Source organism: Saccostrea cucullata, unplaced genomic scaffold, assembly GCF_032062105.1.
Source record: "Saccostrea cucullata isolate Sc308-1 unplaced genomic scaffold, CSIRO_AGI_Scuc_v1 ctg774, whole genome shotgun sequence".
In the NCBI taxonomy this organism is placed as follows: domain Eukaryota; kingdom Metazoa; phylum Mollusca; class Bivalvia; order Ostreida; family Ostreidae; genus Saccostrea; species Saccostrea cuccullata.
In genome coordinates this window covers 341,853-368,507 of record NW_026929681.1, presented here as the reverse complement: position 1 = coordinate 368,507, position 26,655 = coordinate 341,853, and the positions used below count along the sequence as shown (strand labels likewise).

The 26,655-nt window shown below is 32.1% G+C and overlaps 1 protein-coding gene and 1 long non-coding RNA gene across 2 annotated transcripts; both read left to right on the top strand.

The window, feature by feature from the left end:
* The first annotated feature begins 1,021 nt into the window (after positions 1 to 1,021).
* LOC134281792 (uncharacterized) lies at positions 1,022 to 4,355 on the top strand. The gene is made up of 3 exons (XR_009995170.1): positions 1,022 to 1,236; positions 3,366 to 3,620; positions 4,227 to 4,355. It is a non-coding gene; the product is annotated as an uncharacterized LOC134281792 (long non-coding RNA).
* Positions 4,356 to 4,552: 197 nt separating this feature from the next.
* Positions 4,553 to 25,807, top strand: LOC134281785 (receptor-type tyrosine-protein phosphatase epsilon-like). Its single transcript, XM_062764218.1, is given in 22 exon segments — positions 4,553 to 4,684; positions 4,800 to 4,940; positions 5,288 to 5,425; positions 6,002 to 6,105; positions 6,482 to 6,594; positions 7,263 to 7,333; positions 7,826 to 8,109; positions 8,496 to 8,583; positions 8,870 to 8,937; positions 9,877 to 9,913; positions 10,137 to 10,234; positions 10,332 to 10,460; positions 10,835 to 10,980; positions 16,260 to 16,395; positions 17,641 to 17,787; positions 18,280 to 18,373; positions 18,514 to 18,587; positions 19,205 to 19,339; positions 20,271 to 20,390; positions 21,588 to 21,736; positions 22,763 to 22,898; positions 24,550 to 25,807. Coding segments are annotated over 22 exon segments (2,610 nt in total). The 5' UTR covers positions 4,553 to 4,560; the 3' UTR covers positions 24,628 to 25,807.
* Positions 25,808 to 26,655: the final 848 nt, after the last annotated feature.

Below are 26,655 nucleotides of genomic sequence, written 5' to 3'. Positions count from 1 at the left end.
GTCAGGTAGAATCTAGAAAATCATGTTAGAGAAGATATATGATATAGACATGAGCTAATGCACCGATCCCAATCGCTACTTCGCAGGGCTTCGCGACAAGCGGAAGAACAACAATGAATCTGTTTCGTTGGCGTCCATGACTAGAGATTTGAATTAAGTTGTAATAATCAATAAAATCTACAAGCTTAAATTTCAAAGAGATACCACAGAGAAAACAGTTGAAAATATTAATATTTGCGAATAATATTGTTATATTGTTATAGTATTTTTATTGTACATGTACTCTGTATTCACTGAAAGTTTGGGATATTAATTTGGGTTTGTCTTTGCGTCGAAATATCCGTTCGTCTATATTTTTTTCTTTCTGTAGCATTTTCGTTTCAACGAGATATCTGGAGAACCCCTTAAACCTTTGCAGTGATTTTTTTCTCACAACTCCGTTGGACTTAAGAGAGACTTTTTTTGTTATTTTGAGGTCAGAGATCAATGGCCAAGATCATACTTTATGTTTGTGTGTAAAACTTCCATTTCAGGGCACAAAGCTCTGGATCTTTTGCAATTCAATTTATACCATAACCGCTATGGCCCAATTCATCTCTCTTATATTGTCTTGTACCAACCCCCAACCCTCATGCATGCTTTTCTTTTCTTTCCTAACTGATTTTCAACTTATTCTTATAAAATGTTGCTAAATGGCCAAACTAATCTAACAACATAACAAATCATATAACAGATTATAGAAAAATACCAAAAAATACATTGAAAAAAAAAATAAATGCATTTTCTTTGGCACTTGTAGTAAAATCAAAACAAAATTCAATACAAAATTTTAGATACTCAAATTTTCATGAAACTTGCAATCGCTTCAAGTTGCTTTTATAAATATTACACATCCACACATAAATCAGCTGTTGCTGTTGACAATGTGTATTGAAATTAATCCTTTTGCACAGTTTGCCTTTCCCATCTGTAACTTGAACGCAGACGTAAACTTCGAGTTACATTTTTCTTTCAGAAAATCTTGCCTTCCACAAGCCGACATGGCAAAGCTCTAGTCACCATGAAACGGTTGGTTCAGAAAAGGCTGTTGATGGTTTGTACGATGATAGATCATATGCAGGAAAACAGTGCAGCGTTTCAGATGGGGCGATAACGCAACGTGGTGGGTGAATCTGACTGAAATCCAAAGCATACATCACATTACGATTTACTACAGGACAGACAAAATCAAATGGGGTACGTTCAAATCAGTCAATTATGTGTACTTTGTAGGGAAGGTTTGTTTATTTTGTGTTTTTGTGTGGCAGTGGAAGGTGTGATCTCACAAATTAAAAGAAAACAGCAAATACACAGTAGCAACAAGACCTATCCTGGTGGATTGATTAATTGATTGTAGGTTTTTAACGCCCCTCTCGAGGATTTTTCACTCATATGGAAACGCCACCACTTACCAGTGGAGAGCTAAAAATTTTGTCCTATACTCGGCACTTATGGCCATTGAGCAGGGAGGGATCTTTTTCGTGGCAGCACCTACTGCGAAACCGGGCCTCAGTTTATACGGTCTCATCCGAAGGACTGGTCTCCACGCCCCACAGTTGTATTGTAGAACCCGCGACATAAGGATCGACTGTTCACTTCGCGACTCTAGAACAGACGCTTTAACCTTTGTGTCATGCACATTCTGGTGGAAAGTATCCCTAGAGTAGTCCCAGCACAGGCTACTGAAATGTGGATCAATAGCTCTCCCCTCCCATTCAATTGAGAAAAAAAGTTAAAGAGTGTATAAAATCTCAGAAATATGAAATTTCTACACTAGCCACATGCAATTTGATAATCGAGCACGATCCAAATTAAAACTATTAAAGTATTTGTGCTCGCCCTTATATATTGTCGCACCGTCAACATATTATTTATCTATTAAGTAATTGGTACGTGATGTCAACAATCCTTTAAAGAAGACTTCAGTCTGTCTCAAACACTACACACTAGCTCCAATACGAGGAGATTTTATTTTTTCTGTGTTACATGACGACGTACGTAATTGAAGTTACATTACGCAACGAAAGCCTGCACATCGCTGACTTTAAAGAAAGACTACTAATCGCGTTATATCCATTAAATCAAGCTGACTTTATCTTTGCTTAATTTTTCCTTATATTCTAGTCAAAACTTAGCAAGGAGTAAAGATCTAGTGAAAGAAACATGCCTACAGATTCATCAAATTTAAGAATAATTTCTTTAAATGATGCTTTAAAACTTAAAGTTAATCCAGTAGGATGTTTCGGGACAGAAGTTTTGGGTAAACAAGATGTAAAATCATATTTCAAACTGTCATTTCCATTGATCATGAAAAATTTAGAAGATCAATCATGAATATGGAAGAGTTTCCATATCAGACAAAAAATGCATCCAGATTGCTTATAGTCTTTTGACTAAGGGTAATTTGGGTGTTCGTGTCCTCTTCTTTTAAATAATGTTAAATTAAATCTAGGTTTTGGGATTACTTTTCATGTGTTTTCAAACTGAACTCAATGATAATACTTTACTTTCTTCATAATTCTTTTAGTACAGTAAAGTACGAGAAAAATAAAGTAAAAAAATGACGTCACAAATTGATCTAGCATTAAAAAGTTAGACCGAAGACATTCATCAGACTTGACCTTAACCCTTTTTCCCATAGTCACACATATACATATACCATTTCCTATTCCTAACGCAAAATCACGCATATATTGTTTCCTCGCAATCATATACCTCCTAAAATTTCAAAAATAAGAAATAAGATATTTTCTTATTGAAATTTTAGGTCATGATATTATTTAAGCTGCACATTAGAGAAACTTGAACCTGGGTATAAAGAGTTTGCGGGAAAAAAAGCTACGTCATATTTCTACGATGGGGATTTTAAGTGTATGTTGCGTAACAGTTGAGTAAGTTGTAAAAAGTTAAAGAAGCGATGCATTCGCAGTACAAAGGTACTGCGGGAAAAATAATCTGGATCAATGTGTAAGTCCGAATTTTCTCTTCACCTGGGCGTTGTTGTATTGTTTAACGTCCCTCTCGAGAATGTTTCACTCATATGGAGACGTCACCGTATGTCGATGAAGGGCTTCAAATTTTGACCTTTACTTGCACTCAACCATTTAATTATTTGTAAAAAGTTAAAGAAATGATGCACTTTGACTTCAAAGTGCCGAGCCCATGAAAAAACAGTCCCTTTTATCGACTGGTTAAGTCGCGGCCGAGATCTGCATCACAGAGCGAGCGCTTTACTCTACTACCGTGAGCGGTCGTTGTTGTTCGATATTATATGCCTACATAATATTTTAGAAAACCAAGTAACAGTGTCATTCCTTTCTTTTCAGATGCAAACAATCCATACACCATTAGATTTCGTGGGTTTTCCTTGTACATATCCAATTCAACAGAAATTAATGAGGGTGAATTGTGCTTTCGTGACACACAATTTACAAATTTTACAATACCAGAAATTTTCAACACAACATGTACAAAACACGGACAGTTTGTCATCTACTATAACTTTCGACCACAGAATAATCAAACATTAAGAGGACTATCGGGTAAAGCATTCAGTGAACTCTGCGAGGTCGAAGTATATGGTATGAACTTAAAAATACATATTTTATTCGATATACTCAAATTTCGCATTCAGCTAAATTTTTATTTGTGTCTTTCTGGAGTCTTATTTTATTACTTCACACACAGTATTGAATTGTAAATAACAGAAGGAAAAGTATTACTTATCTATAATATGCAAATATAGCTCTTTAATGAGGCCGATCGAGAATAAATTGACTTCACTTCATATTCCAATCTCGATGTCTCTCTGTGAACTCGATAAAACATATATTGACAGAACAAAAGGATTACATTTCAGGCAACAAGAAGTTCTATATAGTAACAAGGATATTTACAGAAAAGTTGAATTTTGAACACAGAAAGTTTACAATTTCTTAATATTTTGAAAATTTATTATAGTTATCATTTACAACAAATATATGTTCAAAAATCCTGGCAAACAATTTTGTTTGTATCATATATTCTTAAGAATCATTCAGGAGATACATGTATGCATTTCACAACTTTTAAATAATAATCCAGATAGGTATGTATGCTGTACATGTAACACACTTGATCATGTGATTGAGTTTGAACCGATCATACAGTTTGGAATAATAGTGTACAAGTAGCATCAAATATGACAGGTTGCAATGAAACAGGCTTTTACGGACCAGATTGTTCTGAATACTGTCCTGACAGAAACTGTCGCCACTGCCACATAGAAACAGGAGATTGTCAAGGATGTTACCCTGGATATCAAGGATATCGATGCAACGAAGGTATATGCATGTATACACTGATTTAAAGGCTTTTAATTGTTAAGCATGTGTTTAATCTCTTTTGTACACAAATATATAAACCTAGAAAAGCATATCTACAAAATCAAATCGAAGACAAATTGAACTATATGCACTTCAAAATCACATCTAATTATATTAAAAACAAGTTCCTTTTAAAATCAAAGAATGCGATAAAAAGATGTACGGAGACACTTGTAAGATGCAATGTGGGGCCTGTCTGGGATATAAACAATGTCACCACGTTAATGGTTCTTGTCTTGATGGTTGTGACGCGGGATATGAAGGAAACCTTTGTAAAATAGGTAATGATTCACAAAATTAATGAAACTGAACTCATCATTCATTTATCATTATATGTCAAAAATTCAATAATGTCAATTCTTTTTTAAACTAAGTCTAGTATAAATTTATTTTTAGCTTGTTCTAATGGAAAGTTTGGAAGAAATTGTAGACAAAACTGCAGTAGAAACTGTGCCTACCCTAACAGGTGCGATGGAACCTCTGGGGAGTGCGAAGGGGGTTGTAAAGCTGGCTGGCAGGGGCCTCAGTGCAATGATAGTAATTGTATTCCAATATAAATACATGTATATGTATACCTTATCAAATAAAGACTACATTCGTATAACGTTTTTCACGACATCTGTTCTTTAATAAAATAAATACAAGTTCTCGATTCCATTGCATCCAATTCTTTATACATGTTTTATATGAAAATAATTGTTATGTGAGAGCAATATCTTAATATTGCATTTTGGTTTCAAAAATCAGACGTTATAAATATAAACAATGAACAATGCACAGCAAAAATGAAAACAAAAATTTAGAAATTCCATTAAACCGTATATGAAGTTAAGAATTGAGGAATATTTATGATGAACTGATAAAAAAATCAACTTTTATTTTAGAATGTTTTGATGGAACATATGGAGCAAACTGCAGTGAACGCTGTGGAAATTGTCTACTTCAATCGAGTTGTCATCATGTGAATGGAACTTGTTTAGATGGGTGCAGTGAAGGCTACCAGGGAATTCTATGTATAGATGGTAATATATATAGAACTTTTACAAAACCAGTTTACGATAGGAACTAAATTCATATCACAAAAGAATCAAAATTACATTTTAATGGATTGTTTAAATCGAAGCAATTATTGAGAAACAAGATGATGAATCAAAAACATCAAAGTCTAATTTAAAAATTCATCATTGTTGCAGGTTTGTGATCGATACAATATACAATAACAGTATAAGTCAAAACAATCTATAATTAAGTCGAATGTTGACTGACTTTTTCATACGGATTTTACATGTGTAAGGCCATTAAAAAATGTCTGCGGATATTTTCCGTTGTCCGATGCATACTCCACTGTGGCATATGAACCCAGCTCTGATTTGCACTTTCACAATAATCTTTTGCTGTCGGTTACTGTTCGTCATTTCAATCATTCTTGAAAGAAGGGCGGTTTTTTAATTTTACTTTTTTGTCTCAGTACATTCAAAAATATCTACCTATCTATCTCTCTGAGTGTGTTGTGTGAACGTTTGATTTTCATGAATTTAGAAGGCATGTGTATTATGAACGAAACAATAAGTCAACAACAGTTTTCTCTCGGATTTCAGAGTGTGAGCCATACAATTATGGAATCGACTGCATGCACAACTGTAGTGCTGAATGTATTAATGAAACTTGTGACTCCAAAACTGGATATTGTGATGGACTGCAGGTAATAATTACAATGTCACATTCACTCCGCATGCGTGTTCGTGTTCAATTTGATTTCTTTTAAAGAACGTTATGCCTCAGAAATGTATATATACTAGTATGCATATGATTAAAAGTGCGCTTTGATTTTTTTAATAATTTTCATGGCGGAAGTAACCATGCACAAAATTCGTAAAAGAGTCACATTAACCTAGGTTTTTTTTTCTTTTACTTCTCAAAACAAGTTTATTCATGTAAATCTTTGCAATGTCACTTTTCGTCACGGAATATCAAAAATAAATCTCGTGCAATGTTACAACCGAAATGATCAGTGTTTTCTCATTTGTTGAACAGTTGTATCATTTTGAAACAGAAAGAATAAATAATAAACCTTGTAGAAATCCATACCTCAGACGAATGGAGATGATATTTTAATACCAGTCATTGGAGGAGTTTTGGGGGTAGTCGTAGCGAGTATAATAATTATAACGGCAGTGCTGCTGATAAGGAGGTGAATTTACTTTTTAATCGTGTTTATTGAGCTTCCGAATATTCATGCTTTCATTTCTTTTACACATCTTTGATAATTGTTCGTCGAATTCAGTCTATTATACATTTAAAATTTTTTTTATAATCATCCAGACTGAGATTCCAAAGGCCACTTTGCCCATGAGATCAATTGCATTTGTTTTGCATTTGTCCATTTATTCATACTCTTATGACATACTATTATACTATATTGTTGATTGAAAAAGGAAAACTAAGATAAAATTGATGGAAACTTTAATTTCCTAGAAAATATGTTGAATTCTTTAAAACATTGTGCTTTGTCAAATTCCCTTATATTAAAAGAATACCAAAAGTTTACAGTGATATGGAGATTATTACAAATAAACCGCTTCCATGGAGATATCTAAATGGAGTAATGGCTAATACATGTATGATTTGCTTGTAGCAATTTTTTTTAAAGACTGCAAAAAATATAGAAAGATTGCTATCCATGTTGAATTGATCCTGCATTACCGCTCTTGCTCTTCTTTCAACTCTCGTCTTCTCCGAACAATATTGATAATATTCGTGTGCATTAAATGAATTATCTTGAAGAAATCTTGATAAAAACAAGCTATTTAAGTTTCTTATGACATTTATGAATTTCAATCTCATGGATATACCTTTTAGGCAAGGTGGACTCAGCTCAACAATGTATGAAGCAGACAATGCACCAACTGATCAAGTCAATAAAGGAAAAGGTAGTCTACACATTGACGATTTAGTTCAATCTCTCTGTGAACTGCACAATTTATCTTAATATGTTCAATTCATTTTTAATCGCTTGCGTGTGTGTTTGAAGGAAATATATTCCAGGTTATCTGGAAACATTTTTAAAATACATTAGCATGATTAAACTTGACTCTAACAAAGAAAATAACAATATAGGAGAACTACATGTAGCACCTCAGTGAATACATGTATATCCATTCTAAATTGACAATAAAAAATTACATTTGAAAATAAGTGGGAGTAGACCCGCTTCCTCATCATTGACAATTCATGTACGTGCCTGTAAATATAGTTTTAAATACTTCCAAACTAAAAAAAAGATTGCACAATTTGATGGTTTTAATAACAATGATATCAGTTTTACTTACAAATGTTAAGCATCATATTCATAAGCCACATCTTAACTTGGTTTTAATGTATAATCCGCGGTTAATATAAATTAATATTTTGTCCTTTTTTAGCTTCAAGGAAAGATGGAGAAACGGGTTTTTCTGATATTTATTTAAAACCAGTTTCATCAAGAAATCGAGAAGAACATTATGAAAATGTACCAAATGAAAAACCCTTTCTTTCTCCAAAGATAGATCAAGATATAGATGAAGACGAGTTAATACATTCGGAAAATCCCTATGGGGAATTTTATGCCAATGAGACAGTCATCGAGGATATCCTTTTGAAAGACCTCGAATCGGTTATCGCCGAGAAGAGGAAAAAAGAAGATGACGGATTTCAGAAAGAATACGCAGTGAGTCTTATTTACAAAAATGCAAAAATGTTGAGACTTATGTGGAAGCATTCTGGGGTAGTGTAGATTCTTAATTGTTTTAATAATTATCCCCATGGGTACGGTTGGAACATAGATTAGAATACACATGAAAAAGATTTACAAATCTTCTTTTCAAGAACCACTGGGCCGAAGGAATAAGTAAGTGAAGTTTGAATAAATGAACAAAAATAATCTGTTAGACTCCAATATTTAAGTTTACAGTGTTCTTTTAGAAGCCTAAGTTTGAGACTACAATCTCCGAAATATAAAATAGAGTGATCGTTGTCATTTGCTTACTTTAGCTTTATATAAGCCAATGAATTATGAAGCCGAAAAGATAATTTTTGGTATGTTGTCTGCTGCAGACATTGCCTTACGGGGAAAAGTATAGATGTGACGCCGGGAAGAAAGATGAAAACATGGTTAAAAATAGATTTAAAACAACGTTTCCATGTAAGTATCCAAATCAGAAAATAAATCATCATTATTAATTTGTGCAATTTTTGCATTTTACGATGAACACGCCGTCTCATTCTTTTTTTAAAAAGTACGTGTAGCTTAACAGATAGGTAACTTGATACAATGGATTAAAAATTGTAAACAAACATTGAAACATAATAGATTATGTACAGCCAATTGAAAAAAATGTCCTTTTTTAATGTTCCAATTCTCACACTCTTTAACAATGAAATTTTTAAAATAACTTTGCCTGCTGATCTTTTTGTTTCGTTTTATATAGATGACCACTCAAGGGTAATTCTGAATACTGGGACAGGATCAGACTACATAAATGCCAATTACATTACCGTAGGTATCTTTTTTTCTTATTTTCTCAGCTGTTAAGGTAAAATTAACATAAGACCATATACCCCACCCCCTTTCCAATCTATTGGTGAAATATCCAGAATGTCTTGGGAAGGAATTTTTTTTACTCTATCCAGAGTTTTTTTAATCATCTAAAAAAAAATTCGAGCTAAGTAACACAAGTTAAAATATTTTTTTCTTCTTAGTATATGTTTAAGCTTACAGTTTTTCGGTCCTTCGTATAGTTAGCAAGTTTGTAAATTATTAAAGGCCATATGAACATTTAAATATACATGAAAAAAATCCCCACAAGCTTACTCACAACCCCCTTTTCAGTGATTTCTTTTGGGGTTTTCAATCATTAAAGAACAAAAATATTCACTGCACTAAGCAATCACGAAAAAAAAAAAATAGAAAATTGATTGTTATACGTTGGGAAAGAAGGGTTTGGAGAAGGGGGTCAAATATGGTGGTTTTCAAACAAGACATAAGAAAAAAAAATTGTGTTTATTTTTGCAAGGAACCCGATGTTACTACTCATTATTCCGTCTTCATGCTATTTATTTACTTACAACTAACGAAGCTAAATAAAAAAAAAATGTTGTGTGCTGTGGGAACAACTACAACTATTTTTAATTATTTTTAAAAAGGCAGTGTAGAATTGAACTCTTTGGCTCCCCCTAATCTTGCTTTCATTAAGATATAAAATATTCAATTCAATTTAGGATTGTGTTGCATCAATTATCGTTGGTTTTGCATAAGATTCTTTCGATTTTGCATTTGCATCTGCTGAATTTATTTATTTTATTTTTTTTTTTTTGTAATTCAGTGTGTTTTTTTCAATGAATAATTTCATTTATATAAACGTTTTTATCCTTTCTTTTGCCAAATCATTTTTCAAGAAGAGTAAAAATATTTTGTAATACAACTTGTGTTCCTAAGGGTTCAAGAAAAGACAAGGAGTACATTGCAGCACAAGGTAATATACATCTAATTACTATTTTTAAAGGGCTAATATATTTTCAGTAAAACAAACGTTCACTTTTGAGTATAGAGATATTTTTTTGGAATATGCGGATTGCAAATATTCATGTGTATTTTTAAAGAGAAACTACAAATGGACTTTGGTACCTTAAACATTGATAGAAGGAGTATAGATAATGCAAAATTTTGGCTGAGTTGTCAATATATGTTTTTAAAAGGTCCAAGACAGAATACAGTCGCTGATTTTTGGGCTATGATTTGGCAAGAACACGTTTCTACAATTGTTATGTTGACCAACCTAAAGGAAGGAAACAAGGTATGCATTTCTACACACCATGAAAAATAAATTCAAGTATCTCTTTATTCCAAACATCATAATATAGATTAAAGGCATTAAAATATCTTTTTGATAGACAAAATGCACTAAGTATTGGCCACATGAAAACAACAACATTGACGATGGTACTTTTTCTGTCAATATAATTGAGGAAAAAGTATACGCTTTCTACAAAGTTCGGAAGATGTCATTAATCCATAAGAGAGTATGTACTTGTATATTAAATAGAAACATGATATGCTGATTTTACACTATTTAACGTCTTTCCTCATCCAACAAAACAAAAGATCGAAGACATAAGAGAGATCCTAACTTAAAAAAATAATTTGACTACCTTTTTTTTTGTATGAAAATAAAGTGAAAATATATGATAATGCCCCGCGGATATGTAATTTAAAAAAAAAATGTAAATCACGTCGCTTTCTACAATCTTTTTTTCTCTCTATGGAGTTTATACCTTTTTGATCAAATGCTCTAAAAAATGTATTGAGAGAATTTAGTAACATGAAATTATAAGAAACTTTAATTTTTTTCACATGGCTCATTTATTTAAACACATTTATTTTAATATATTTCCAGACAAATAAATCTCGTGTGGTGACGCAATACCATTATACTGCTTAGCCAGACCATGGAACCCCTGATCCTCTCTGTCTTGTTGTCTTTCTTGATCACGTGACGAGAACAGTAACCAATCAGAACTGTCCAACCCTTGTGCACTGCAGGTAAACATTTTATACATAAACGGTATTTATATTATTTAGGATATACAAAAGAAAGGAACAAATAACATATAAATAAAGCATTTTTTTTTTCAAATTCTCGAATTATTTTCATCGTATATTTTTGGATTAAGGTGATTCGAACGTGACGAAATCAAATCTACCGCGCAACTCGAACTGCTGAAAATAGGCTGATCACTACTGATGTCGTGATACTAATAATTACGTCTCATTTTGTTATAAAAGTAATTTTATGGACCACAAGCAAGGATTTGAGAGACAAATAAAGTAATTTTCAATAGAATTCTGATAAAATCATTCAACACTGGCATTTCGAGTCTTCTTCCGACATTAGGAATTTACGACAATTCCCTGGCCGTTTTCCGCCACCATGTTGACAGAGAGACAGTCTCTTTTGTTTTCAAAGAAAAAATACTTTATTCGTTTATTTTTTGTATCCAAGAAGTCTACTGATCTATGCTGTTTGGTACCTTGCAACAACTGTTCAGGCGATTTTATTTCTAGGGTCAACCTGCACGACAAGATCAAGATGTACACCATGATTTTCAGGTAAATCCAACAAAATGTTCCGACCGAGCCTTCTTGTTCACTATGTTTAGTACGTAATGTCTTCTAAAAAGACACAGTTTATTTACATCATGGTGAAAGGTTAGCTAATCAAGTAAATGCAGAAGTATAATATGATCTATGTACGTTTTTGTCTCATCTCGAAAATGAAGGGAAAAAAATTTCACATGGCTGCTACAATGTATGGGCAGTGCATAGAATGAGTCAATGAGAATGACACCATTGATGCAGTGAGTTCTTATTCTCGTGATAAAGATATTTTGTACTTGTCCTTTAAAACAATATTGAATTTATTCACACAAATGAGAAAATAGCAAAAATCATGCACATTTCATGATTGGTCATTGAGTGACGGAAAAAAAAATAGCTCCCATGTTTATAATTTTTAAAATAATATGTTGACGGTGCGACCGTTAGAGCGAGCGCAAACTCTTCTATTGTTTTAATTAAGATCGGGCTCGTCAAACCGCACGTGACATTTGGTGCGTCTAGACTCTGACGTCACATGACGTCGTATGTTAGTTGCAATACCAAGAAAAAACTGAACTGTGCTGAAAGTTAATGAAGAACGTTTCGTTTACTATTTATCTTCAATATGTATCCATTTAATCAAGGCGAGTAAACTTTTTGTTGAACATTTGCCGTTATTCTCGCGAGAACGTAGCTAAAACAAATGATGCATTGTGGGTCCAAATTACTGCGTCAAAAAATTCTATCGAATGAATGTAGAGTAGTCCGAATTTTCTCTTCGCCCAGGCGTTGTCGTTAGAGCTCGCAGTGACGAGCGTTGCTTCGCGACACTCACTGCGCTCGCTATGAGTTGATGTCTTTCCTACAAAATTGATGTAATGACACACAGTTAAAATAACATGATAAAAAGTCTTTTTGTAAAAAAAAAAAAAAAAAAAAAAAAACAGTTGACCAATTATTATATTATATGTATTTTCATTTTATGAAACATTGTTGAGGACACTGGTTCTATGTTCATGTTTACAGCACACATTCATTTATTAGTTTTTGTTCGGAAATAATTTATAAAAAGGAAGGTCTATAAAATTTTCACAGAAGTCTATAAAATTCACATGTAAGTTGAATACTGTCAGATAAGTGATTTGTTTTCTCGATAGGTTTTTAATAACCGCCAGATGAAATTACTGGAGTTTCCATCAGTAAGCAGTCAAAATGTACAACCTGAGTCAACACTTTGCAGTATAATCCCTTTGATCCAGATGTGCTAAAAGACAACTGTGATGCTTAAACCATCTGGCTGGGTATGAAAAAATTATAATTCTAAATTGATAAACTTTTCAAATTTTAAAAAGTAAACTTGCTAAAATTATTATAGTACATGTCAGACTGATAAAATGTACATATTACTGTATACCGGGAAATTTCGCCCCGTTTTATTGTTGCTCCTTTCACCCTGACCTCGGTTGGGCAAATTCAAAGAATACAGCACATTTTAACTCCCTGTATTATCTGCAAAATTAATGTTATTCAAAATCCTTTGTATTATCCTTGGGGTAAGTTTTAATTAATGAAAGAGTCATGCCAAATCTACTAAATGAATGTTAAACTCTTCAATTTGAGAGTGAATTTTGATTTTCCCATATGATGTCGCATGGTATTCAAGGTTTGTGACATAAACATAAAATTGAAAAAAACTTAATATTTACCTTTTGAGCTTACTGTCAATGTAATTTTGTATTATATGCCCAAAATTCTATGCATTTCATAGGCTAAATACATGTGGAATGTAAATATTATTTTGTAGGTATCATGCTATTTTTATTTCATTGGAATATTACTATTAGAATATCAATAATCAGTCAGTAATAGGTAATTTCATAAAAGATGTTACATTATTACATGTATATTCTGTGTCCACCTGTCAATAAGGCTGTAACTGAGTAAAGTTTTTTTTTTTCAGGCAAAGAATCTCATCTGTGTTGAATTTGGCCACATGTCAACATGACCGAGGTGTTTACACTCAAGCTGCAATGAAAGACTTAATTGTTCATCAGAATTTTACCAATTGAAAGCCACAGAAAGTCAAGATTGAAGTTGGAAAAATAAAAGGGAAGAAGCATTTGTGTCAGAACCTCCCATAAGATTTAAAGCACTTCTGTATGAACAGACCTGCTGCATACATGTAAATGATATACTTTTTGAGGAACTTTTGTAATACACTGTACTAAATCCGTCTTTTTTCCAGTCAGTGTGCCCATTTATGTTATTCCTAAGTTTAAGCTTGCAAAAGTTAAGCAATGATACATTATACATATATTACATGTCTTCAAGGGCAGCATACTAGAATATTTGCTCCTCGGTGACAGGAAAGCCCTGGAGTGTTATGTTGCTCGATGCCGAAGGCAGAGGGTGACATAACACTCCAGGGCTTTCCTGTCACAGAGGGGCAAATATTCTGGTATTAATGCCCAAGAATTAAGCCATGTAATATATGGTATATAACATTTTTAATCATTGAACCCTAATCGATCATCGAACATATTTATTGAACACTAGGCCTATGTAAACATGTACGTTGAGTATAATTCAGAAATATCCCGTCCTGTTTCATGGCAGAGAGTTTTCAGTATACTGACAAGTTGATAACGTTTGGTGTATTTAAGGATTTTTTCTCCTCAATTAAATTATTTGATTCATCTAAATTCAAATAAACAAATCACAGATGTTGTCCAGACTTTTGAATTTTAGCAGAACTGTTTACATTTGCTTAACAACTGCCTCTGTAAATTTCGAATCCAACATATTTAATACACAGAATGATTGCACGCGAGGGAACATAACTGTGTTTGGGAGGGCAATATAACTGTTTCTGGTGGAACATAACTATATCCGGCGTGATTAAGCAGTTTTTCAGGGCATATTGATAAAAATATATTTGTGATATAATAGGAAAACTTTTTCAAAAATGTTATATAAATGTTTTGTCATTTTTGTCATTCGTTTTTTCTAGATTTTTAAAAAAAAATTAAAAATTCCTTTTGTGTGTGTGTGTGTGTTCAGGAAGAGGAAATTTGAATTGTAAACCGTCAAACTTATTCTTAATTTACTGAAATTGGGTCATATGTATATCATTATGTTCCATATTCCAATATGATATATTATATTTTAAATGGCAGGGAAAGGTCAGTCCATGGATATATATATTTTTTATACCCCGGCTCCGAAGGAGAGGGGGGTATACTGTTTTTCCCTTGTGCGTCTGTCTGTCTGTCTGTGTGTCCGTCCGAAACAAGTTTTCGTCGCAGTTTTCTCAGCAACTACTCATCGTAGATGCTTGAAATTTTAATACAATCTTCTCTGAGGCATGCCATGTGATGGGATACATTTTTTGCTCAAATCCGATGTCAACTTCCTGTTTGTCTGTGCATCTGTCCGTTTCATACATAACAAATTTTCGTCGCAGTTTTCTCTGCAACTAATCATTGTAGATGCTTGAAATTTTAACACAATCTTCTCTAAGGTATGCCAAATGTTTAGCTACATTTTTTTTTTAAATCGAATATCAACTTCCTGTTTGTCGTGCGTCTGTCTGTTTCACCTATAACAATTTTCGATGCAGTTTTCTCATTAGCTATTCATAGCGGATGCTTGAAATTTTATTACACTCTTTGTTGAGGCATGCCATATGGTGGGATTAATTTTGATATGAATCTGATGTCAACTTCATATTTTCTGTGCATCTGCCTGTAATTGAACTTGTGTATATTAACATGATAGTGCTTATTTACATCAGAGCGTGGGAACATGTATTACTAGTGAGCATTGGCTCACAGATTTCTTGTTTTTATTAAGGCAAACATTTTACATTATTGGTTTGTTATTTTAAAAAATTCAGAGGAAATTAGATTTGTAATGTGCACTTTTTTTCACCTGAACTGTGCAAATATGTCAGTGTTATTTTCTAAATTAGGTATACAAATAAAATCTTTAAAAAATTATGAAAAAATTTATATCATGTATAGTATTATCTAAAGTATGTTTTTAACATATTTTATTAAATAAATTGACATTGATTAATTTTGATTAAGCTGTTAAGCCTCAATTGCCAATATATGTATATATGTATTTCGGGGTAATTTTTAAAAATAGACCAGAGGAAATTCGGATTAGAATATCTTTTTATTTGACTTATGACCATACCAATTTCTCCCCTCTGTTACTTAGCTATATATCTCTTATTTAAAATAAAGGTTAGAAAAAAAAATATCCAATTACTTTTAGTGTGTTTTTATAACCATTTTTGTTGTCAGAGTTAAGAAAAAATGGACAATTTTTAAGACGACAGAGGAAATTCAGGCTGTCGTAGAATGTTATTGGAATGTACTATCTATGTGTAAAAATGACAAGATGATGTTGATCTGATACCCTTTTTTATACATGAAAATAAATAAATTCTGATTATAATTTGTAAGTATTTTCATACTTTTTTTTACTGGCAGTGGGATTTTTTTCACAGATTTTACAATTTCAAACAAGGGCATATTCAGAGGATGTTGCCATGGAAACGAGCGCATTAACATATATATTTTTTATGATTCTTTAACCACAAACTTGTCCTCTATCCGAAGGAAACCATCTTTTAAAATTCCAATTACTTTCACGACAGGTTCGAATCACCTTAAATATATTTTATTCAATATTTGAATTCTTTTTTTTCATTTTAGTGCAGGTATAGGAAGGACAGGGACCTACATAGCAATAGACGTTCTGAACAAGATAGGAAGAAAGACAGGGAAAGTTAACATAGCAGAGTATATCAAGAAGATGAGAGAAAATAGGATGAATATGGTCCAAACCTATGTATGAACCTTTCTTTTATATTAAGCAACATTTTAGAGGTCTCTTATTTTGCTAACAATTTATAATGCGTAAACATATTATACAGTTAAAGTATATAATTCGGGGAGTTAGCAAGATTCCAGTCTCCCAAAGCCAGGATTATATCCGGAGGCGTAGCCGAGGGAAACTGTCCTTGTCGAGGGGAACTTGAAACTTGCTAACTCTCACAATTGATGTTTTTTTTAAACTGTTTTTATACCGATACAAAAGTTAAAAAAAATAGATGATTACGAATGACAGGGATTTAGCTTATGGACTACGGCACGGAGATTAGTCCATTAACATATTAGACCGATGGAAAAATTAAAATCTAGAGGATTATTGATAACTGGGGAATTAGCTTCAGAAGCAGGGATTAGCTCATTTGACTAATGCATGGGGATTAGTTCATTTACAGAGGTTCTAGGGAATTATTCATATTTTACTACCTAACTTTTATATTGGAAAAAATCAGTGGGGGTATGATAAATATTTGTAACGTCTTCACTTATTTTCTCTCGTTTAGTTGAATGTTATTTCTTTGGAGAAACTGTGAGAGAAATAAAAATTATCCGATCTATGGAAATTAAACATTCATGTTTTACATAAATTTGTATCGCCGTCACCCGCGTGGCACAGTAGTTAAATCGTCTTACCTAGAGTAGCAGAATAAGGAGTTTATCCTTAAGTAGCGAGTTCAAATCTATGACTACGGGACGTGAAGACTAGTCCTTCCGATGATACTGTGTTCCAATGTTGTAGTAGAAACTGCTTTGGATAAAGATTGTTCACTACTTAAGGTCTTTGAGTGCTGAGTAAAAATGTAAATTTGCAGCCGTCCACTGGCAAGTGGTGGCTTCCCTATACGAGTGAAAAATTTTCAAGATGGAATTAAACATCATACAAAGAAACGACGTCCAAACCCATGTACAAGTAAAGAGTAATATAATCATGACTAGCTTTTTAAATGTAAATTATGATGACGCTCATGAAAATTTATATTCGGTGAAAGCCCAAAACAATGTAGCCTTTCATTGCTTTTGTCTCTATTATTATTTTCAATCATCACGTGCTTAGAAAAAAACATAAAGTAAAGTATTAAATTTTCTTCACTGTAAACTTCTTTTGTGTTTGTTCATTTTCAATCTCAAAATATGTTCTTTTTGATTAGTTTTCAAAAAAGGAAATAATCCGGTACTCTAAATGAATTACACCTCTATATTGCAGGAACAGTATATGACCATTTTTCTTGCATTAAACGAAATATTTAAATCACCTGTAAATACCATAACGGTTGCCGACTTCATCAAAAATGTGGAGACCATATCCATTGACAAACCTGCAAATCAAAGTACTTTACGAAAAGAATTTCAGGTAAGTATACATGTACATACCGTATAAGTGGAAATATTAGCGAGACGTAAATTTAGTGATTTGTGCTTAAAAACTGCTATTCTATTTTTTAGCGAGATGCAATTGTAGCGATTTTAAAATGTTTACCAAAGAAGCCTTTGAAATAAAACGCAATTAATATTTAGCGATATTAAATTTTAGCGATATCAGCACCCTCGCTAAAAATGCCAAAATTAAATCCTGGCTAAAAATTCTACTTATACGGTATAATTTGAATAATAAATAGATGATAGATAGATACAGGTAGGTATGCAAAGTAAATCAATACAAGGACCCACTATTAAGAATCAAAAAGGAAATTCAAGCATCATAAATATTCAGCTTAAACACTCAAACATGAAACACATTAATTTGAGAAGGAACTTGGATAATGATATATAAGGGAAGACTAGGAGGACAGTTAGGGGAATTAAGATTTGTGAAAATAGTTCACCCTGTTTCTCCTTGATACAGACCCTGATGAAGATACGTCCTGTCTACACAGACTGTGACTACAAGTTAGCAATACAGAGCCTTGTGGAAGCACATTCTATCGGCATACTACCTTGTGAGTAGTTTATTTTTTCAAGCAAAATCTAAGGCAGTTATAGATTGGTCAGCTGAATACTTAAAAATCTTTATAAAACTGTTATTTGGAAAAAAAGAAATAGATAGTTAATAAATTTGTTTTTTTATTTTCATAAATAGTGGACAAGTATAGCATTCATCTTCCGTCCAATGTACCAAAACGAGGGAGTTTCATAAACGCTATCTGTTTACCGGTAAGACAAACGGTTTCATATCGTTTATTTTTTGAAAAAAAAAAAAGATATCAATAGATATTCACAATACAACATTGAAATTTCAGTGAGCCAAATATTAAGAAATCAAGATGCACATTCATTTACAGAGTGGATTTTAATTCAATTACGCTATCTATTTTTTATAGTCTTATATCAACAGTAAAGCGTTCATAGTAACGCATTATCCCCGAAAGTTAGAAATCTTATGTTAGAAACTGCCGTATGTAATGATCAGAATTTTTTGTGATTTGTATGAAAAATTAAAAAAAATTGAATTTTTATGTTTATTGTAAATGCAAACTAACGTTTAAAATTATTATTCTTTTTTTTTTTCCTCAAAAAAAAAATCTCTCTATTTCATCAATACAACAAAGTATATGTCTGTGTACCCGCCTGTAAGCATGTGATTATCCAGATTTCTTTTGAATATTAACTGTATCAATAAAAATTGAACGTAAAGGAACGCAGACCTATAAGTAATCTTGAAAGTATAACATTGAAATTATTCATGTGAGTCAATTATTACGAAAACAAGATGCACATTCATTTACAGAGTGGGTTATAATTCCATTACGCTATCTATTTTTTTTTAACAGTCTTTTATCAACAGTAAAGCGTTCATAGTAACGCATTATCCCCCGGCAGAGGACGCCGTGGACTTCCTGCGCTTGCTCAGTGACCATGAATCTGACATTGTGATTTGTATGGACCCACTTAAAGAGGTTGACTCGGTATGTAATCATTGAAAAATTGCATAATCTAACGTTTAAAAATATTATTCTTTCACATTTTCCTCACGTCTGTCTGCTTTTCATCGGTCCGTCTGTCTACCCTTCTGTGTACCCGCCTGAAAACATGTGATAACCCAGATTTATTTTGAAGATCAACTGTATCAATTGAGCGTGTAATAAAGTAAAGTGACTTAAAATTTGTTTAAATGAAGGGTCAAGCATTCGTCCAATGGATTAAAAACGATGAATAAGTAAAAAAAAAATGTTTAAAAGATTACAAAAACATATTCTAAGGTAGTGTAGATTGATTTGTTTTATTTATGCACCCATCCTACCATCCTTTCTCTGGGTGGCAAAGGGTGGAGTTGCGTTTTCCTGCCGATTTCTTCTCTTTAGTCCAGGCTAATATGCTCAGTTGAACGATATGGTGAATGGACCTCTTATTTACAAATTTATTTTATCAAGTCGTATACGTATTTTTTAAAACATATCTTATTTCATAATGTATTTGTCTAGTTAAATGAAAAATCCCATACACAAACTTAAACAAAATAGATTGCTATACGAAAACGTTTCTGAAAACAAACACCTACATGTAGAGTGCTCACTTGTAATCATCTTTGATTTATTCATTTCTATAAAAGAAAAAAAAATTCTCCAGAAATTACGAAAATGCAACTTCACAATTCAGTATAAATTTTATTTTTTTTCAAATACATGATTTGTTTTTACTGCTAAGTTTCTCGGGACATGCTCAATAGTGTATTTTAACATATTACACTATAAAAATTCCTAAATTGCATGAACATTGAGAGAAATGCCAAAAATGCCATTTTAACTCCTTGTGTAAAGATAAATATTTATAATTTATTTGTATTCTAATTATTTTTTTTTCCTTATTTTTATTTCATACTCCTGAACCTTCTTGTAGAGTTCGTCGTGGTTTCCTAATCCCTCCTCCTCAAAATCAGTCAATCCATATACGGTTCATTGGCAGTCTATATCAAACACTGAAGTTAAAAGCACCGCCATTCATGTTTTGCAGAACAAGGTGAGTTAATGTCTCGTGCTTAGCATTAAATATAAAAGAGATAGCAATAAAAAAAAATCCTATGTTTGCAATGTGGCAAGGCACTTTGAAAAAATTACGCACTTTGAATTTTTTTTTCAAAGTGCGTTAAATTTGGGACACTCTCAACTCACTTTGAAAAATATATTTCAAAGTGCGTAAAGAGTGTACATAATCACTTTTTTACTTTGGGACATATAAGTTAAACGCACTTTGAAAAAAACATGTATAAAAGAAAAAAAAAATCTGTATACTTAGCTTTTAGTAATAGAGAGAATCAACTTTTATTCATTATATCTTTCGAAAAACATTTTAATTTACATATATTCATTTAACCATTGGGAACAAGGAAAAGGCGAGTAGATGGTCTCTCAGCCCAACTCTTTTTTTTATACATTGTACAAAGTCGTTCATAGCAAATTGAAAGTGGACACCCCCCTCAAAAGCAAGCCAAGATTTTCAATGCCTATATATCTTTGCAAAACATTTGAGTTCCTAAGAATCCCCCAAGAGGTACCGATGCTTATGCTACACCCAAATATAGGTATTTGCATTAATGGTATGACGTTGAAAACTTTCAATAAATTTTAGTTTACATATAAAATGCATACAAACCGCAAAACTTCAGTAAAATATCTAAGAGAGATATAATTTTCAAAGTACGGAAAAATCAAAATCGCTCACTTTCACATCCTGAAGTGAACTCATCACCAAAGAGTTATCAAACAGGTTCAATTATTTAACATTCCAAAGATTTGCAAGAATATTGACCAATCTGTGCATATTTTTTTCAAAGTGCGTTAATATGGTCGATACATGTATTCGCGCACTTTGAAAAGAAAATCTATTTTTTCAACGTGCAATGATTTCGTCCCAAATTTAACGCACTTTGACATTTTTTTTTCAAAGTGCGTATTTTTTCAAAATGCGTTGTAACATTGCAATCTACATTTGTGAACTTTTCCCTAATGTTACGACATATTAAAAAATAAATTAATATCTTTGAACTAATCCCTTTTTCTGTTAAATTGAGCAATTACCCTTTTAAAAAATAGTGATTTTGAACGTGAACTGCATGTAATTGCTTGGTATTTCATATTTTAGGCGTTGTGATTTTAACGTATTTGGAAACGGGAGATACATGCATAATGTAACACATTTTAATAACATTCATTTTAGAGTGAAGATGAGGTTCATTCTGTCACTGTCATCGAACCAAAGGTCGGAATTAAAATATCCGGAAAGCCTCTGGACACTTTTCAGATTCGGAATCTTGTAGTTGCTGCATTAAACGTGAAGACAGAAAATCCAATCACAATAATCTGCAGGTAACTATTGTCTTGTCAATTATATATATTTTATCTCTCAACAACAAAATTGTTAAAATTATTTCTTAATAACCTTGTGGTTTACACACCCCCTGACAACCAGCTGAATCATTCGATCCATATATTTACTGATAATTTCATTTAATAAATGTTCCTTCAACTTCAAACAGTAGCTGTTTAAAAAAAATGGCTGATCTGTAAATCTGTTAACCTTTGAAACTTCCGTTACTAGGGAAGTATTATTGACCGGCAAATTTGAACTCATAAGAAGCAACACAGTTTTACACAATATCACAAATTTAACAGTTGTTTAATATTTTTAGAATTAAATTTTCAGAAGTGATTCTAAGTTATTCGATGATAACATCGTTTGAGTCAGTTTTGAGTCCGCTTCACGGATTATTAAGCGTATACTGACCCAAACCAGGTTATCATGGAATAATTTGGCCACGAAATAGAGTAATTCCTTAAATAATCTAAAAAAAAAAATTGTTTAAACATTTTTTTTTCGAGTGATACTGAATATTTAGAATGATAATTATGTAATAAGAAAACCTCTGTTAAATGAAAAAATGGATATTTTGAATTAAGCTTTCCGAAAAACTAGATTCTTAAATATCCTTATAAGGATTCAAGTAAACAATCGCATTGGGAGTTACTGTACAAACACAAATATCACGGACAATAAAAAGCGTTGTTTTCTAATTTAACCGACGCAAAAATATTGTCATAGAAAAAAATCGTGTGGGATTTATTTTGTTTCTAATTATTAACAACGAATAAACGAAATTTAATCCTCCGGGCGACAAATATTTCTGTGTCTATATTGTTTTAAAAAGTCTTAGTAATTGAAATCATTTAATCATGTGATAAGTTCTTTGTACTTGAGTTTACCTGTTTAGGTTTTAGAAAAATATGATATGTAAGCATTCTATAAACCATTCATTGTGAAAATGCTTTCATTTACATTATTAAACAAGATTGTAAATTAAAGGTGTACATTAGTTGGTATTGCTTGTTGTTTAGCAATGGAGCGTCCCTGTGTGGAGTTTTCTGTGCTGTTCATAACGTGATACAACAGATTAACACAGACGACTGTATTGATATTTTCACTGTCGTCAGACAACTTCAAGTTAGAAGACCAGAATTCTTTTCCAGTTTTGTAAGTGTTTATTCAATGTACACCTTTTCAAAATTAATTTAGATCTTTAATTGTTTTATCTTTACGAAAGATACATGTATATTCAGGAACAAAAAAAATGAGAAATTATATATTTGAGGGGTTATCAAAAAAAAAAAAAAAACTAATGACCTTTATAGGATTAAAGCCTCTTGAGTTACATCAGTTATTTTTTAACATTAAGTATGCATCATCTTTTCCATCAATAATAAACTAAATCATCAGTTTAAACATCGAAGATGACGTTTTTAGCTCACCTCAACGAAGTTGAAACGTGAAAGGGGGCTTATGTGATACTCTTTGTGTCGGCGTCAATGTCCAAGATTAAAGGTAAAAGTGCAGTTTTCTCATTAATTAATTTTATGCAATACAATGATTACGTATACATGCAAAATGCTTATTATGTTTATAATTATACTAGTTAAGTTTCAGATGCTGCAATTTCAGCTAAGAAATTACCAGGTTAATGTTTGGCAGCAAATTAAAGTTTTTAAGGCTGGTAAAAGTTTTTGGTGCACGTATCATTTCCAAGTAATTATAAGCCCTATAGACCAAACTTTTAAAAGTTGTATATCTATGAGATGACCTCTACCAGGCTTGCTTCATATGCTGGATCTGACCTATATTTTCCGGATGAGTGAACAGATTAAAGTTTTTGGTGAAGATTTTATTTCTGAGTATCTATGAAACATTTGTAATAAATATGAAGTTTGAAAAGCAAATTATGTTGCTTAATTAAGAAAGAATCTTTCACTATTTCTTGATCCTTTTATAATATTATGCATTGCAATTAGATGCTCATGACATTGTCAAATCAAATAAAGAAGACCGATGTGAGTATTTAATAAACTCCAGCCAATCTCACCAAAATAATTGTAAAGGTAAGGGGTTTGCGCATATATAAAAAACAGCATTCTGATTATATAGGGGGTGATTTTCGCGAACTATATCTATATTTACAAAACCACTATTCAGAACAGAATGAAATTTGGCACACATAGAGCCATACACGTGTTTTATAAAAGCATCTGTAATAAATGTTTTCCTCAATGTTAGTGACGTCACAATATGAAAATTACGTCAATATGCATGCCACTTGTGATAAAAAATGGTCGACTCAGTCGTATGCGAGAAACGAATGTCTGTTAAGGTAAACGAGTATCATGGAAATTCCTTTACAGAAGCTTATAATAATTTGTAACAGTTTATGAAGACAAAAGACTTGCGAAAAGTTTAGTCATTAATTGGATCGATTGTTAATGTGAAGGAAGGGGGATGTTAAAAAGTGATGTCTGTTCCGTCTTCGAATAAAACCAAGCTGGGGAAGAGATGTGTCCTTTGTTAAGCAATTTGATATGAAAGTTCGCCAACTTACAGTTTTAAGAATTAAACATACATGGTGTATACCGTTATGACTTTTCATTATGATAATTTAACAAATCATCAACGCATTAAGCTAAGATTTTTAATACTTTTTTCCCTTTTGCTGTGTTATGTTGCTTAATAGTTTTGTTAGCAGAGAATTAATAGTATTATGTGCATCACATCAGTCCAAGAAGTTTTTGATAGCCTCTCGTACATGTAGATACATGAATTTCTTATGATTTTTAATATTTTTTATATACATAAACAGGATGAATACAGCTTTGCCGTAAAATGTGTGTACGATTACATTCAAAGTACCACGGAGAACATATACTGTAATCAATAAGATGGGAACTTGCAACCTTTCTCAGACTAAAGGCTTTCGCCCTGAAAGTTCTCCGAAGTTAGACGTCTGTTTCATGCAAAATGCATCTATAGCAGCTTGTAAAGTCCTAGTTTTTTAAGCTATGTAAGCTTACAACATGTATTACCTGAGTGTTATTGTTTCATTTTCTTGTTTGATGAAAATTATGAATGAATTCTGTGAACGAGGGTCGTTCAATTAATAATGCAATATGCTATCTAAAATAAGAAAAGTACAGATTCTTAATATGTTCAATTCCTCAAAGCATCCCCTGTTACTCTTTTTACAATTCTTTGTTTAGAACACCACAGCATACTTATCTATGAGAATACCCATAGCAATTATAAATAATCTTCCCTTGAAATATCTAATAAATTTCTGTCTTCCTTTAATTCTTTTAATGCTTTTTTTTTGGAATACAAAGATCCAACAATAACTGCAGTCAAGCGAATATTTGCGATGGAAAAGCCCTGAATTTAATCTTTTTCTCTTTCTTATCCATCTGAAAATTATTATACAGCTGCAGTAAAAATCAATTCTTAACATATCAATATCAAATCTTTAATATACGTTTTCTGACGATTTATTTAAAATATTATTATATTAATAAGCTCTCTTTTTTTCATTCCCTTGACATTCTTGAGATCATCCATCAATAGTTTTCAGTTCAGTGTTGTTACCACACCTACTTAAAAATGAATACAAATACTTTGCAAGGACAAAACGATACATCATGGGTATTTTTTAGAATAGGGGATCTTGAATAAAACGTTTTAAATGTGAAAAAAATACTATGCATTGCTTTACTTATTGAAAAACCCTCGTACTCTGGTTTGAAATAGTTGAATGTAAAGTGAACTTTTTAGACAGAAACATTAATATATTTATTTGTGTCTTGGTAATTTTATGTTACACATTTTTTGCTTAAAATAGATTGTTCAATTAGCGAGTGACACTTCCAAGCATGTTACAAAGAAACAGAGTACAATGTATCAGAACCGATTATTTTCCTATAGAGACATTACTCAATACATTTAAAACTTTCACTTAGTTTACGTAATGGTAACACCTGTCATTTGTACATATACTGTCGATTAATACATATTGAGATGTGTAGATTTCGGTCTATAATTTTGAAAGAAAAATAAAATTCGTTTTGTTTTCTGGTTTTTCTTTTTATTCTAAATCGGAATTTATTCTAGGGTAGGAGGTTTGAGCCTGACGAAATCTCACGTCGAGCAATCAATCAATCAATCAATCGATCAATCAATCATGGGCTGTCCAGATGCCAGAGCGCTTCGTAGTAAAAGTGTTTTAGAGAATGTTATTTTTTTCTAAAATCGATCTTAACTTTTTAAACCGAAATGCTTTTGAAAGAAGGTCTGAAACAGACAATTCGAATGTACCATCACTGTTGACTTCAAATATATACAGAACTCTAAAAAGTAATACCATATCAGTACGGATAATTATCCTACATGTATCAATATAAACAGGGATTTCCTAATCTAGATTGCCAAAAAAATGTAAATATATATATTATAGAACTAATGCAACTGTCCGGGCCAATCAAATTCTATGTTACTTCATATAACATCAAAGTGAAATAGCAGACTGACCATACAATTTTTTTTTATCTGTTTTAGCCTTCAGGTCTTACCAGATTGGTTTCTTTCACTTTTTAACATTGCTGTTCGTTTCTTAAATAAATAGTAGACACTCCAGTCCGTGTCCAGTTTAAAGCAGCTCTCCGTCTGAGGACTAGAGTTAAAAAGATCAAACTTGATCGCGACTTAAGTAGAATTTCTTTTTAATCGAAAACTAAAGTATACATGGACATTTTAAAACAAATGCTATTTTGTTAAATAAATTCTTTTATAATTTTACATTGTACTTTTTTCCAGTGAGGGGAAGCTAGGAACGTCACCACTTTGTTTTTACAAGATCTGATAAAGATGTTTGTCTCTTAGGAAACTGGTCAGTCTTTGCCGAGCAGAAGAATTTAACACT